At 33.2% G+C, this 17,409-nt stretch overlaps 1 protein-coding gene across 1 annotated transcript in view; it reads left to right on the forward strand.

Moving 5' to 3' along the window:
• LOC126886270 (diacylglycerol kinase eta) overlaps positions 1 to 17,409 on the forward strand; it is a 144,577-nt gene that overhangs the window by 36,063 nt on the left and 91,105 nt on the right. The window contains exons 4-5 of the mRNA XM_050653140.1: positions 1,509 to 1,749; positions 12,017 to 12,246. Of these exons, the coding sequence (XP_050509097.1) occupies positions 1,509 to 1,749; positions 12,017 to 12,246 (471 nt within the window). The remainder of the gene's footprint in view (positions 1 to 1,508; positions 1,750 to 12,016; positions 12,247 to 17,409) is intronic.

Below are 17,409 nucleotides of genomic sequence, written 5' to 3' on the forward strand. Positions count from 1 at the left end.
ACTAGATCCACTTTATATGGATATCATCTAGATAATTAGACTCAAAGGCCCCAGAAAGTTTCAGTTTTACTGCCCACAAGAACATACTTAGTACTACCATGTAACTGTAAAAATTGCTCTAAGAACTTATGCAGATGTAAAAAAGCTGAGATTCTCTGTATATCTCGTTGCAGATGCATGAAAGATAATGTTTGTAAAAATAGTATTAATAAATAATATCAACTTACTTTTTAGTTATATTTCTGAAATATTAGTTTTTAATGGTTTTTTTTTCTCATTTAGTACAAAAAATAGAAGACAAAGTAAATAGAATGAAAGGTGATACGAGGTACAGTATGATGATTTAATTATAAAAATTATATGATAAAATTTTATTAGGATCTTCAAAAATGAAAAATAAAGATAACGTATATAATATACATAGAAATTATAATTTGCGTCGAGAAGTTAGGGCTTGTCCATATGTGGGCGATTTACCTGTTTTCCCCTTGTTTTTCTTGGTATTAGGGTGAAACTTCAAAGGCAGCATTAGGGTGAGATCAAGTAAAACAGATAAACCGCGCAGTCGACGTTGGCAAACCGCCCACATATAAACAAGCCCTTTGCTCGTGAACGTTTACGCGGTGAGTCAATTTCGCGCCTCAGAGCACGCTATTAAAATATCGATATCTTGGCCAAAAATAAACATACAAACATTTTCTTAAGCTCAAAATGTTCCTTTAGAGCAGGGGTTCTCAAACTGTGGTACATGTACCACTGGTGGTACATTTCATTAGGTGCGGTGGTACACAAAACGCGAAACCACAGCCAAAATCCAGCATATTTGTAGTTAATTAAATTACCTACCTCCATAGATACTTCAGTTAGGTGGTACCAAAAATAATTATAAGAATTTTGGTGGTACATGGCTCAAAAACATTGAAAACCACTGCTTTAGAGTTTTTCTATCATTATTGTAAATAAAGTATAAATGTTTATAGCTCAAATTTGCTTGAAACTCTTATAAACAAATTAATTTACAATTTTTTTAAGAAAATTTTAACTTTAAACGGATATAACTTTAAAACAAATGAAGACAAAGTAATTTAACAAACTTTGTTTGGAAGCATATTCATTAAACTTTAAAGTGAGATCTTCTAAGGCTCATTTTTATGCGTCGAAGCCGAGTTACGATCGATAAAGCTTCGAAAAATACTTATTTTGCAATTTGCAATTTGCATTGTGCACTAATTTTACAATATCTTGAGTTCTAATTGGTGGATTTAAGTTTAGTAAAAGTTTTTTTCTTCGTTTTTTATTAACGAACAAATTTTATTTGAAACATTCTTTTTTATCTCTTTTAATTTATGAGCCAGAGCCTTCGGTCCTCGGACACGGTGACCTCTATTTGGCGCCTAGACTATATGCTTAAAAACAAAAAACAACATTAATTACTCCAGCCGTACCAAATAATTTTAAAAGATGTGTTTTTGGTTTTTGGATAATATTTTTGGTTTTTAATTTTTTAGGTGATGACCAACTAGCCAAAAAGTGTGATATTTTACAACAAAAGCTAGAGTTATTATTAAAGACACTAACAAGCGAACAAATAGACGCAACGAATATAACTCAATCATTCGACGATTCACAAGGAACAAGTAGAGCCACTGAAGACACCGACAGCGAAATTTCTTACGACAAAATAAAAACGGATAAGGTCGAAAAGGACCTAAGTAATTTTAATTTTAGAAAACATAGAAGAACTTCTAGGTAAGCTATTTAGACCAGGGCGCATCTGTAAAATATTAGTACATTTGGACGTTGAGAGGTGACTCAAATTTTTTTGCAGAAATTGCTTGAAAATAACTCAAATAATAATATTTGACTTATCCTCCCTCTCAAAAAAGTCCGGAACATTATTTAAATAATCAAAATATCAAAAAATGAAGGAAAAATTCGATTTTTTTCTTGGTTTTTTGATTATAACTTTAAAAGTATTCATTTCCGAGAAAAGTTGTACTAACATAAAAGTTGCGTAATTAAATTTACTACAATATAGAATTGGTTAAAATTTCAAAATTAGTCACCCTTGTTGCAAAATAGCAATAATTTTGAAAAAAACCATACAAAAGCAAGTATTCGCATTTTACGTTTTTCAACCATTTATGCTACACTTAGGACCTTCATATTTCACCCTGAAAAACTTTATGATACATTAAAACAATACTTTAAATTTCATTAAGATCGGTTCAATAGATTTTGCAAAATAAATTTTGCAATCCAGCTTTCGTAAAAAAAATTCATTTTTTCAAAATGTTACAGGACTGAAAATAAAGCAGATAGCAAGTTCAAAATTTTTTTACATACAGAAGTGTACTGTACCTTTCATTTGCAATTTTGCAAAATTAAAATCGATTAACACCTCGGCGTCAGGAATTTTTTTAAATAAACATTAATTATTGGTGCTACGCGCAGGACAGCGGATAGTTTGCTCTGATTGGGCATTCCAATGACCTTTGACAATGATTGATACATTTTATTTTTTATTACATTTCGATATAAATAAATAAATTTGTTTATTTCAAAATAAAAACACATACTCTATCCTTTGAAATAACACTTTTATTAGCAAAAACTTTCTTTGTTCATATATTTTAACTTAAATAATAAAAGTTTATTATTTTTAAACATATGCAATTGTTTAAACAATATTTCACAAACAATAATAAAATTAGTTTGATTTTTGTGGAATTAAAATATTAAAATACAACAAAATATAGAGTAAGATAATAATATATTAGATAATGATTGGAAGAAATTTGGGTGGAAATCAACTTGTGTGAATCGAACACCGCTGCCCTGCGCGTAGCACCAAAAATTATTGTTTATTTCAAAAATTTTCTGACGCCGTGGTAATTAATCGATTTTAATTTTGAAAATTGCAAATAAAAGGTACAGTACACTTCTATAAGCAAAAAAAATTTCAACTTGCTATCTGCTTTATTTTCAGTCCTGTAACATTTTGAAAATATGAATTTTCTTTGCGAAAGCTGGATTGCAAAATTTATTTTGCAAAATGTATTAAACCGATCTTAATGAAATTTACAGTATTGTTTTACTGTATCATGAAGTTTTTCTGGGTGAAATATGAAGGTCCTAAGTGTAGCATAAATGGTTGAAAAACGTAAAATACGAATACTTGTTTTTGTATGGTTTTTCGCAATTATTGCTATTTTGCAACTAGGGTGACTATTTTTTAAATTTTTAACCAATTCTATGTTGTAGGAAATTTAATTACGCAACTTTTATGTCAGTGCAACTTTTCTCGGAAATGAACACTTTTAAAGTTATAATCAAAAAACCAAGAAAAAAATCGAATTTTTCCTTCAATTTTTGACATTTTGATTATTTAAACAATGTTCCGGGCCTTTTTGAGAGGGAGGATAACTCAAATATTATTATTTGATTTATTTTCAAGCAATTTTTGCAAAAAAATTTGAGTCACCTCTCAACGTCCATCTCAAAACAGTTGCGCCCTGGACTAATTTATAATAGTAGATAAGTATAATATATTATTAAGATTATTAAAAGAAGAATTAAACATCTAGAAAACTCTAGACGTCATTAAATTGTCCAGAAATGTCTCGTAGGTAGTAATAGTGCAGTCACTGAAGGTTTTCACCTCCGATTTCGTTGAACCTCCATCGATGTTCATGAAAATTGATGAGTAATTAGAGGATACCTCAAGGAACAAAGGTGACATGATGCCAACTTGCGCTTTTACCCTGGGGGTGGATGCCACCCCTTCTCGAGGGTGAAAATTATTTTAATAAAAATAATACAATAAGTCGATAGAGGGACAAATTATAAGCAAAATTTGTTATATAAAGTTATTACAATAAAAAAAACACTTTTTGAGTTATTAAAGACCAAAGATTTTATTTTTTCGTAAAAAATGCATGTTTTAAATCGGTTTTTCACGTATAAATCAAAAACTATAAGATTTTACAAAAAAGTTGTTATTACTGAAATTGAAGATAATAAAAAATTGAATACATTCCTCACATAAAGAACTAAACTAATGTTAGTTCAAAGTGAGTTATTGGCAATTGAATGTGTATTTTTTTTTCGACGAGTACTCAAGCAATGTATAAAATATTCCAGCTAAACATTTGTCAAAGTACTTCGGAATACCTATCAAATGAGCTTCAGAACAAGGTAATAGCGTCAAAATTAAGTAAGTTATGATGAAAATAAAAGAACCGTTTCGAATTTTTTAGGAAAAAGTGAAAAATGAAACATACGCCATTTCCACAAAAATTAAAATATATAGTTTTCCTTACAAAAACTTCTTTATATTAGCATAAGTAATGTTTTAGATAATTTTGACCGGTTTAGAATGCATATTTTTGAAAAAAAGATATAATTTAAAAAAATCATAATTTTTAAAATTATTGTAATTCTCATGTTCTTTTGATAATACTCAAAAAATACTCAATATACGTAAAAAATTATATATAACCAAATTTTAGTTTTTTCTGTGCCAAATATTTTACCTGTTTTACTATTTCTTGACGGTAAAAAATTACCGAGATAGAAACGTTTAAATCTTAAATTTTGCTGTGGGAATCATGCAACCGGGGCCATTTAACCTTTTATTTTTTAAAAAGTAAGGGGTCTAAAAGATTAGATTTAACGTGCTTAAATAGCACTTGGAGTTATCTTTCAAACAGTTTTTAGATGAACCTGATACCGTAAACACGAACGGAGTTATTAAAAAAAACAATAACATTTTTTGGAAAAAGTTTTAAAAGATAAATTTTGAAAAAATTTTGCAGCATAAATTTTAACGCTATCAACACTTTAGGGGGCTCATTTGATAGATATTTTTAAGTACTTTGACAAATGTTTAATAAGTTTATGTTATAAAATGCATCAATGTCCCGTTATTTCAGCTTGAATACTTACGAGTTTTTTACTCGCCGAAAAAAATATACATTCAATTACCTATAACTCACTTTTAGTTAACATTAAAAGGTTTTTCTTATTATAACTATTATAACTTTTTTGTAAAAACTTACACTTTTTGAGTTATTGATGAAAAATTGGTTAAAAACATGCATTTTTCTCAAGAAAAATTAAAATTTTTGATCTTTAATAACTTAAAAACTTTTGATTTATTTTAATAACTTTATATAACAAATTTTGCTTGAAATTTGTCCCTCTATCGAATTATGGGGTTATTTTTGATATAGTAATTTTCACCCCCGAGAAGGGGTGGCATCCACCCCCAGGGTGAAAGCGCAAGTTGGCACCATGTCACTTTTTTTCCTTGAGATATCCTCTAATTACTCATCAATTTTAATGCAAATCGATGGAGGTTCAACGAAATCGGAGGTAATAGCACATTTCCACCTTCAGTGACTCCACTATAATAGTAATTGAGTTTTTGAATAGTTCTGTCATTCAACAGGTGTTGTACAATAAATAAATGTTGTAATTAGAGTATTGAATAAAGTCTTGTGTTCATCCACGAATTTTCTGTTGGAACTTTTTGTATGCGAGAGAAATAATGCTGAAAGAGATATGCTTCGTTGAGTTACTTTTTTAAACTGTTTGGATAAGGAAGCGGAAGTGATTATTGTGAGGAAGTCGAAGTGATTTTTATTTTAATTTAGAGAAGCCAGGTGGAAGACACAAATTGGAATAAGAAAAATTTAGAAAGGCAAATAATTGAGTAAGAATGAAAAATTGATACCTACCCAAGCTTCTGTAAATAATATTGTTTCAGTAACTAACGTCAAATCCGAACAATCAGCCTCATAATCTTCCATAATTACACCAGGAACAATTAGAACTAGCACAATTTTATAACCACCAATACTCAAACAGCAAACCATTTCCAGATCAACTATATCCCAAATATTAAGCATACTGCCAAATCATCAACAAAGTGCTCAAAATGAAAATAGATGATTTAATTGCGGAAGAATATGACATTTGCAAAATAATTGCAGAAGTCCATTTCTGGCAAGGAGAGAAGAATCAATGATATTAAGGTCATACGGTCACCTGTATCGACATCCAGAAGCCATTAACCAAGTCACGCTAGAAATAATAGTATGTATAGGTCTAGAAATCGATCTCCCTCATCTGTCCTCAGATAGTCTAACAATGTCAATATTCTCTCCGGGCAATCCTGTTTGGAATTACAATGTATGTACTGTAAAAATCTTAAAAGAAAAAGAGAATGTAACTGAAAAAATAAGTCTCCACATGACAGTTAAACACGAGGAAGATAATGATCATACTTTCCTGGAAAGCCTAAAAACAGTCAGAAGAAAGGTAATGACTTAAAAGTTATGTGAAACACCTATTTGGCGGGAAAAGCCAAATATAGTGGAACTATAAAGGCTTACTGGGATCAATGTGAATCTGTGTATTTTTTCAATTATCTATGTATCTTTTAGTATATCTAAATTGGGAAACTTCCGATGTAGTACGAACACTTCAAAAATTAGTACTGCTAAAAAAGTCACAGATTAAAAGTGTGTTGCAAGAATTTCATAGCAGCCTTTTTGGAGTCAAAAGAATACTTGCCAGAGTTCAAAATAGATTTTACTGGGTCAATTGTCGCCGAGGTAGAGAAGATTTTTAAAAGAAATGCGATTTATGCAACGGTAAAAAAAGTCCTGGAAAAAAAAAGCAGTGCTAAATGGCATAGTATCTCTTAATAGAGCCTTGAACGACTTGCAGTGAAAATTCTCGGTCCACTTCTGATGACATAGAAAGGAAACAAATACTTAATGGTAGCTATGGATTATTCTTCAAAATGGCTTGAAATTGCATCCCTAATCAAGAAGCGGGTACAGCAGAAGCATCCATAACATGTCGTGTCAAGACATGGAGTTCCTTTAAAGATACATTCTGATTAAGGACAAAATTTTGAATCAGAATTATGGCAGTAATTGATATAAATATTGACTATTAAGAACACTTGCACTAACCTTCTCCATCCAGAATTAGATTACATGGTCGAAAAACATATAGACCTGTTTGTCAATACCTTTCAGTGTTCGTCGCAGATAATCAAAAATATTAGGATAGTTTAATTCCTCTATTCTAGCTAGACTATAGAACTTCCGAACATAAAGTGACCGGTTATTTTCCATCGGTGATAACCACCGGCGGAGAAAATAGTGTTGAGAATCCACAAGGAAGAATTTCCTGTAGCTGGCTGTATACCATTCATTACAAGTAAAATTAAAAAAAAATTTGGCTTGGTAAAAGGTATATTAGTTTAAAAAGCCCCTAGGCATATTAGCCCCTATAGGGCTAGAAACATACAAACAAAACGTTTTCGCTCTGTAGCAAGAGCATCATCAGTGTTACAAGAACATGGTGAGCCAACCAAAAAATACAAAGGTCAAAGCCTTTCAAAAAACAGACAAAAGTCTTATATTAATGTCAACATAGCAAATTCCAAAGGATGGGTAAAATTTCTATGGCTACGGCCCTAGGGCAACATATGACTCCCACACGTGGTAAGTGGGTCAATAGGCAACAATTAGGTCATTATGTTACAAGAGGTGACAGGCAACTCAATAATAGTGTTGGTTTTTTTGTATTTCTTAGATATTAAAAATGTTGTTTCTCTGTTGTTGTTCATTATTTATTGTTAGTGTTTCATTATTTTCAACGTTTATCGTTTATTGAAACGTAGCAGTGTAAAATCCAAAATAGATCTGCTGTTCTAAATTGGCATTAACAACTAATGGAACCGGCTACTGGATGTGTAGCGTGTTGACAGATAAAATTACGAGGCTCGGGAACTCACTCATTGATCCTTATCCGAAACCGTCAAGACACAAGCAAATAAGAACACTGCTTGTTACTTAAGTTTTTGCTTATTACCCGTTAGTTTTACCTACTCAACTCAATAAAAGTAAAAGTAGATAAAGAATTAACTGACCCAATTGAAGCTGGCAATGGGATACGACAGGGAGACTCCCTGAGTCCTCTATTGTTCAACCTGATCATGGATGAAATAATAATAATATACCAAATGGGAGAAAAACAATTTAAAATAATCTGCCATGCAGACGACGCAAAACGACGATCTGTCTGTATCTGTAGAGTAGGGAGTGTGAGTCAAGTCCCACAGCACTTAGGCCACAATTGACCCATTGTACATCCTCCCAGGGGGTTGTCGTCCTTAGTTCATTATCCATCCTGCCATTTCCAGGAAGGTAGACAAATCACCTGGTGACATCTCCCCTATATCGGCAGGTGTAGGCCAAGGCTCGCCGAACGCATACTCTCGTATTGACGATAACTCCGGACATTCACATAGGACATGCTCGACAGTTTAGTCATCTCGTTCACACCTCCTGCATAGAGATGTGTCTACTAGCCCCAGTGTGTGGAGGTGTTTTCTTAGTTGACAATGGCCAGTTAAAAAACCAACGGTCAAGCGTAGGTTTTTCCTGGTCATTCTCAAGTACTTTTCTGATGCTGACTTCCCAAGGTTCCTTAGTGTTACCTTGGCAAGTCTACATCCTTGCCCTTCTTCCCATCTTCTTACGGTTTGCGTGTGGGAGTGACATTTGACAGTTTCCGCGATTTTTGTAGTCGACAAGCCAAAAAGATCACAAGGTCCTAAGAGTCTTAGGCCTGCTGCCCTTCTAGCCAGCTGGTCAGCAATGCGGTTGCCTTTATTTCTGTTGTGTCCTTTAACCCACCTCAAGATGATATTGTTACCATCCGAAGCTTGGGCTAGTGATCTATGACACTCCATTACTAGCCCTGATATGACGCGTGGTCTGTTCAGGGTTAGTAGCGCTTGTCTGCTGTCTGTGCAAATTATTACAGTTTTGCCGGCTATACCTTTCCCGATTATCTCTTTTGCGGCTATGCAGATACCAGCCAGTTCAGTCTGAACTACGCTGGCATTTTTGCCCATGCCCCATTTTATACTAAGGTTCAATGATCTGGAGTATATTCCACATCCTGAGCCTTCTTTCGTTTTGGAGCCATCGGTGTAGATGCAATATGCATTTGCCACGTTTGACTCCCTATGTTGTCTTGTTTCGATTTTGTAGGGTTTGTCGAAGACAAACGTAGGTTTAATTGAGTCGCATCCATGGCCCGCATGCAGCTGAGGCAGTGCCTCCAGCTCACCCCGCCAGAAACGACATCTCAATTGTCGCATTCCTACATCAAGGTTTGCACCCGCTGAGCGTAACCTCATCATCGTCATCAGCGCCACCTCTCTGACATATATGTCTAAAGGGGTAATGCCAATGAGCAACTCCATTGCAGCAGTTGGTGTTGTTTTCATGGCACCTGTTATATTTAGGCAAGCCATCCGTTGAATATGGTTTAGTTTGTTGATCGCTGTTGCCTATAGCACTTTTGGTACCCAAGCAATGGCTCCGTAAATTAGCATTGGCTTAATGACAGTAGTGTAGATCCAGGCGACCACCCTGGGCGAAAGGCCCCAAGTACGTCCGACCGTTCGCCGACACTGTTCATAGGCAATATATGCTCTTTTAGCTCTACTATCTAAGTGAGAGTTCCATGTTAACTTCCTGTCAAGGATAATACCAAGGTATTTCACCTCTTCAGAGAAATTCAGACTGCAGTTTAGAATCCTAGGGGGTATTAAGCCCGTGATCCTTCTTTTTCTGGTGAAGAGGACCATCTCTGTCTTTTTTGGATTTATAGACAGTGAGTGTTCCTTACACCATGTTTCTATTAGTCTGAGAGCAACTTGTAATCTCTCGCATAGTGTGTTCTCAAACTTACCGCTTTGCAAGACGGTTATATCGTCTGCATAGGCTATTGTGTAGAAACCGTTCTTGCTGAGTTGGTAAACCAGGGTATCCAACACTATGTTCCAGAGGAGTGGTGATAGCACCCCCCCTTGTGGACGACCCCCAAAACGACGATCTCTCAAAGTGAAGATGATTTACAACGTATGCTGCACCAATTTATTATAACCGCTAGAAAATTTAACATGTTAATTTCCCCAAAAAAGACTAAATGCATGGTTATAACAGCAAATCAAACAGGGTATAAATTAGAGCTGGAGGATCAAATAATAGAACAAGTCATGGAGTTTAAATATCTAGTCATCATACTATCTAGCTACGGAAATCTCGAAACAGAAGTGAAAGATCAGGTAAATAAAGCAAACAGAGCCGCAGGTTGCCTGACTGAAACAATATGAAGAAATAAAAATATCGGAAAACAAGTGAAAAGTATAATTTACAAAACAGTCCAATAATGACATACGCGGCAGAGACACGACCTGATACAGAAAGGACAAAAATAATGCTAGAAACAGCAGAGATGAAAACACTTCGAAAAATCGATGGTAAGACACTATGGGATAGAGCTACAAGTGCAGATATACGACGGAGATGCAAGGTGGACAACATTAATAAGTGGGTAAGAAACAGAAGAATAGAATGTAACGACCACATAAGCCGAATGACAACAAATAGAGTAGTAAGGACAGCGAGAGACGGTTCCCCAATAGAAAGACGATTAGTGAAAATACCACGAATACGATGGAATGACAACTTACTGGAGGCACATTGAAAAACAGACAGAATCATGTCTACACAAAAAGAAGAAGAAGATTTCTAACTGCTCAATTTCCTAGAGAAGAGCAGTGAATATAAAATATCTTAGTAAACAAAAGTTAATGTACTAGAACATTTCATGACTTTTAAATAAATACTTATTAAAGGATACAAACAGTACATCTACCTATATATTCTTCTTCTTGTGGTGCTGTCTAATTTAGTGGTTAGCGACTACACTTGCAAATCTGTCTCTGTCCAATGCGGCTCTAAACATAGATATTGAATCAAGTCCAGTCCAGTCTCTGATATTTTTAAGCCATGAAGTCTGGCGCGTAACGAGCCAATTCCTTCAAAATTCCCCTAGATCAGGGGTTCCCAACCGGTGGTACGCGTACCACTGGTGGTACACGGGAAGGTTTCAGGTGGTACGCGTTGCTTGGGTGAAACAAGTGGTTATGATGGGCCTCTGTCTGCGGAAGTGCCAGTGCGTCTCTTCACCCCAGTACAAGTTTCCACCCTTGTCTTCAAACTGAGGTTAAAAGTTTTAATGCTTTTATCTGAAAACAATAGTGACATGAAAAAGACGTTGCTCTGTGATGAAGAATGGTTGTCAAGATTGGCGTATCTAGCTGACATAAACTCCTTCAAGAAAAAGTTGGTTCTTTTATGTTCTCAGATACAGGGGAAGGATGTCTGTATTTCCTACGCTGTCATAATTTTTTAACGATAACGAAATATGTCCTATGCCAAATGTGGGTTGCTGATATAGTTCTTCACTTGGAATATCTTGAAGAAAGTTTTAAAAAATATTTCTTTAAAAATTATTCCAAACTTGACTGAATCAGAAATCCTCTTACAGCATCATCCACAAAATGAGTTGGAATTACAGGATTTACAGGAAACATTCATCGATTTCACAGAAGAGTGTTTTAAAGAGAAATCCTTAATTGACTTCTGGATAAAATAAAACAAGCCAATGGACATATATCTGATATAAAATATGTTTCTAAAAAAATAGGAGGAACTTCTTTCCATTCCATGCCCTTCCCCCACCGGTGTTTGGTGGTAATACGCCAAAATCTTCAAAATGTATCAGGTGGTACGCAGTTGCTAGAATGTTGGGAACCTCTGCCCTAGATGATTAGTTGCGCGAGGCCCTACTATATTCGCTTCTCATTATGTGTCCTAGGTAGCTAACTTTTCTAGCTTTGATGATATTTAGTAGCTCCCTATCTGTACCTATTCTCCTTAGGATATGTTCGTTGGTGGTGTGGGTTGTCCAAGGTATTTTCAAGATTCTTCTATAAGTCCAGTGTTCAAACGCTTCTAAAGTATTTATCAGCGTTATATTGACCGCCTAGGCCTCCGTTCCATGCAATGGTATTGACCATACATAGCAATGCAGAAAACAACTGATATGTATTTAATTATGTATAATATTTTAGGTTTATGGAACGTGAAAAAGACGCTTTAATTCATCGAGCCAATAGCCTTAAAAGGGCAATCCGAAATCTTGTCGAGCACACCGAACAAGTGGTCGATGAACAAACAAGACAATCATCTGTAGCAATACCTGCAGTTAAAATATCCCTCAGTAGTGATCTGGATAAAGTTAATTCCCCGACGCCTAATAATAAAAGAGATTCCTTAAAACCAATGCCAACAATTGAATCAGGTATAGTTTTTCTAATAGTAGCTTACATTAAGAGGCTACAGTAGCGATCAACAGGTAGCCACAAACGCGTTCCAAGATTGCGGCTCTAATTTTAAATATTTTGTCGAGATATTTGGGACACATATTCGTAATATAATAAAGAATGTTGGTACAGAGCCCAATTTCAGAAGTATGTTAGTACGTGGAAATTACTCTGTAACTAAGTAAAATATTGAAAAAAGGAGCCTGTACCGCCATTAAGAAGAAAAAAATAATAAACTTTCTTCAAATAAACTTTTTTATCCCATGACTAGATTTTGTTTAATCTTGGAACTACTAAAATTTTTTATTTCTAATAAGAAATCGAACATATTATAACTAAATAACTAATTAGGCTACATAGAGAAATCACTGTCATTTTGACAAACCTGCGTTAGATTTTCTCTAATCTGTTCTGTCATCTTTATCTATATCTGTTCAGTGCAGTAGTGTGTTAATTTAAGAATTCGTTATTGTTGTTTCAGAAGAAAGAAGTGTTTATTGATAGTTAATTTATTATTATATTTGTTGTTGTATAAGTTGTTGGCCTCTTTGAAAGAATAGATTGTTGTTAAGTGTGAGTTTTAGTTATATGTAGGTAGGTAAGTATATTTTACGTAAAAATATTTCGAATTCTAATGCGAATATATAAAGTTTTAGGAGGATTTTTTATTCTTAAAATATTATCAATAGTTTAACAAAATGGAAAAAGTAAATCAAACAAAAAATAAAGTGAAACCTTCCAAGAAAAAGTCCATTAAAAACCGCGCCAAAATGATGCGAAAATCGAAATTTGTTTCGCTTCACAACAAAAAATGATTATTTATTATTGTTTTATTATTAGATATTTCATGCACATACCTTTCTAAATACCTATCTTAACATGAAATTTTCACCCATTTTGGGTTATTTTCATAAATATATATTTATTAATAATAAAATCGTTTTCTATTACTTCCATTTAGCGCGACTATGATATTGTAAAAATATTAATCTTAGAAAATGTCAAATATTACCACTGTTGCCAAAGTTTATGATACTATATCCCGAAGTTATATTTTGTTGTCACCTGTTGATTGCTACTGTTTACTCTTAAAAAAGTGTAGTGGAGTCCACCTGAAGTATTATTTAGTAACATTATACGGTATCCGCCAAAATAAAAGTACGAAGTTAAAAGGGATGTGAAACTGCGCACTTAAGTTGTACTTATCATATTTCGTATACTTGTCATTAGTTGTCAACTTGACAGTACGTTACGGTTAAAATATTTGTCATTATGGTTCTTTCTACCGAAAAAAAAGTTTTTTTAGTAGAACATTTAGTAGGAAAAAAAAAGTAGAACATTATTTCCGCTCATACGGAGTTAGGCGGAATAATGGCCCATGTTTAATACAAATAATGTCAGAAAGATATCAACAACATTTTAACAAGGCGTCCCCTACAATGAACTGTCAATACGGATGGAATACGCACGAAGAAAATTAATGCGGTCACGATACAAGAGAGAGGTCCTAGAGAGAGACAGAGAATGGGCTGGAAAATTTGACAGGCCGTGTAATTTCAGTTGCCTATATCAACTTAAATCGTATAGTCGAGGAAATGAAGCGTTTTGGCTCGCAATTTTTTCGTCCAGCATGGATTTACTTGAAATTTTCACAGAAGGTAGGAAATAGTCCAAGGATCATTTTCTATATCATGTTGCTGTACGCTAAAACCTTGGGGGTAGTTGCCACCCCATCTCGGGGGTGGGAATTTTTTATTACATTTTAACCATGTAAATCGATGTAAAAAGTAATTTTAAGAAAAAAATCTTTTTAACATTTTCTTCGTAAAACTAATATTTTTCGAGTTATTCGTGGTTGAAAGTAACAGTTTTTCGACGGAAAAATCGACTTTTGTAGAGGATTTTTTGAGAATAACTCGAAAAATATGCATTTAATCAAAAAAACTGTAGATATCAAAATTGTATACTTTAGTAGGTAACACAAACGAAACTGTTTTTCTATAATATTTTTGTGACTAATACAAACCGAGATACGGCATGTTAAAGGTTAGCTTTTTTCGTCAAATGCATAATTTGAAATAATCAAAGCCAAATAACGGGATAAGTTGGCATTTTTCCAGAAAAACTTACATGATGTTTTTCAAGCATACAATAAGATCTTGTAAAAAAATAATAAAAAGTTTCTAGCATAAAAATTGAGCAACTTATGATCAAAAAAGTCGGTACCTGTTTGTCTCTACGAAAAGAAAAAACAGTGAAAATAACCCCTAACTACCCTTGTAACTAAAAATTGGTCTTCGCCTTTCTGTAATTCCTTTTATATTTATATTATCAATACACCCAAGAAGCTTGACCTATTTAAAAGGCCTAATTTTAGAAAAATTGGAGTTTAAAGCAAAATTGATTTTTTGCAATTTTGCATTTTTTATCATTTTCTTCAAAATATCTCCAAAAATACTGGAGATACGAAAAAAATGATAGACTACTAAATTGTAGCTTTTTTAATAGCTAAAATTTTCTTATGCATAAATTTTCACTAAGTGAACAGTTAACGAGATATAGCTGTTTAAAACATCTATTTACGAGCAAACATCCCCTTATTCGAGCCATTTAAACCCACCTCAATTAAAAATTAAGGGATCTTACGGAATTAAATTTACACAGTCTTATTACTCTTCAAAAATCGTACAAAACTATTATTGAAAAAACTTTTTATCGACAAAAATAAAGGAGCTATGTTTATAAAACTAATTTTTTTTTTCGAAAAATTCGAATAGTTTCTTTATAAAACATTTTCAATGTACCTATATAATATCACAGAGCCGGTTAGTATACTGGATGACTAAAAAACTATTTATATGTGTATTTTTATATATTTGTAAATCCGTTTTTTGTGTAAATAAATGTTTTTGTAATTATTTAATTCTACTTTTATTTCTGTATAGATCTATTAAATTGTCTACTTATAAAAATTACAATGTTATTAAGGGTGGTTTTTAAGGGTTGAAATATTATGATATTATATCCTAAAGCATAAAACAATCATTATTTAACCAGTCAAAACCAAATTTTACCTATATTAAAGTTTACAATATTTTTAAATAATTTTTGACAATAAGGGTAGTTTACACCCCTAAAAATAATCAACGCTCTTGAGCATGATATAGAATATGAAGTACAGGGTAAAATGATCCTAACCCCAAATTTTTATGTAAATTGATGCAAGCCGAAATTATTCTTTTAGGATAAGCAAACTTTTCATATATAGCTCCAACAAGGGTGGTTTTAAGGTTTGAAATATTGTGATATTAAATCTTAAAGCACAAAACAATCATTATGTAACTAATAAGAAGCAAATGTTGACAATATTAAAGTTTAAAATGTTATTTTATAATTTCTTACAATTAGGGGTGGTTTTCACCCTTAAAAAACCAAAAGCGTACAACGGCTTAATACAGAAAATGAACTAGAGGGTGAAATGAGCCTAATCCCAAATTTTTGTACAAATCGATGCTGGACGAAAAAATTGCGAGGTTTTGACATTTTTCCAGCTTCATTTCCTCGACCAGTATTATTTTCATATTTTTTTAATGTTATTAACTTAACTTAATTTTTAAATACTGCCTATCAACCTGATACTAAGTTAAAAAAATATGAGGTCCATTTCCCCGATTTAAGTTGATATATTACACGGCCTGTCAAATTTTTCAGCACATTCTCTGTCTCTCTCTAGGACCTCTCTCTTGTATGTTGGTGGCAATCTTGCTTCACTATTTGAATGGGACAGGGCCATTCCATTCGTATTGACAGTGCATTGGTCCCCTAGTAAAGCTTTAATGCTAGCAGTTTTTCAGAAATTTCGTCGCACTGATAGTGTATTATATGAACGTAAAGGCTCTTCAGGTCTTCGAAGTACAGTTTGTACCAATGCTAATGAAGGGCGCGTGCTTAACCAAATCATCCACTCTCCGCAAAGAAGTCTTTTGACGAACAGCACGTAAACTAAATATAAGTGAAACATCTACCCGTCGAATGTTCAAATCTGTTGGCGGCTTTCCATACCAGGGGCGGCCCGTCGGGGTAGGCAAGGTAGGCACCGCCTACCCTCTTCAAATGTAGTACAATAATATAAATTATTAATATAAATTACTTATTTCAAAATTGTAATTTATAAATTTTGACACAATACCTACAATAAAATAGCAAAAATTATCCAAATTATTTGTAAAAATATCCAAAAAATGTTCTCCGTAGTTATAATTATTGTACGCTCCTTGTAGTATCAGTAGTACTGTATAAGATTCTATATTCTTCCTGGGTCAGGCACTTGAAAACGTAGCCTGAAATAGAACGACGCCAACATCGAATTGACGTGCGATCTCTCTCTGTTTACGCGAGCAGGCCTGCTGCAGGTCTCGCGTATTCTACGATTTTGAAAGGGCGCATAGGCACAGAGTCTTATAGCCGGACCTCCAAAATTTTATCAGTTGCTTCTCTTGTGTCTTGTGAAACTGTTTTAAATAATTTTGTTTTTTGATTTTGGCTGTTATTAGTAGGTTAAGTATTGAATAAAACTAGGTAGGACAAATTAAATTTGTTTATGAAAACTGAATAATAAACAGGTAAATTTGAGATCGGTCTATTGAAGGGCATTTTAATTTTATATTAATTTAGTAATAATTCACTAACGACAAATAAATCTGTGAATAGTTATTTGTCAGTCGTCCATTATATTTTGTAGATATTTATAGATAGAAGTGTTATTAGAATTTATAGATAATTAAAAATTTAAAGCGAGGTTAATTGTTAACTTATCAATTTATATTTATTTATTAAGCTCAACAGGCCGTGAAGGCCTAGGGCTGAAAGATTTAATTTTTCCTTACAATTACTATTACATATTTATATATAATGCTATATCCTATACTACTATAATATATACAATATTACATTTGTTTGTATAAAACACTTAATACTACACTTAACATTATAGTCTTTCCATACATTTCTTCACCACTTCCTTCCATTGTTTTCTGTCCAAAGCTTTTTCTTTCCAGTTTACAATATTACTTTGTTTTAAGTCTTCATATACGCTGTCCTTCCATCTCCTTCTTGGTCTTCCTATTCTTCTTTTTTGTATT

The sequence above is a fragment of the Diabrotica virgifera genome, chromosome 6, assembly GCF_917563875.1.
Source record: "Diabrotica virgifera virgifera chromosome 6, PGI_DIABVI_V3a".
Lineage (NCBI taxonomy): Eukaryota > Metazoa > Arthropoda > Insecta > Coleoptera > Chrysomelidae > Diabrotica > Diabrotica virgifera.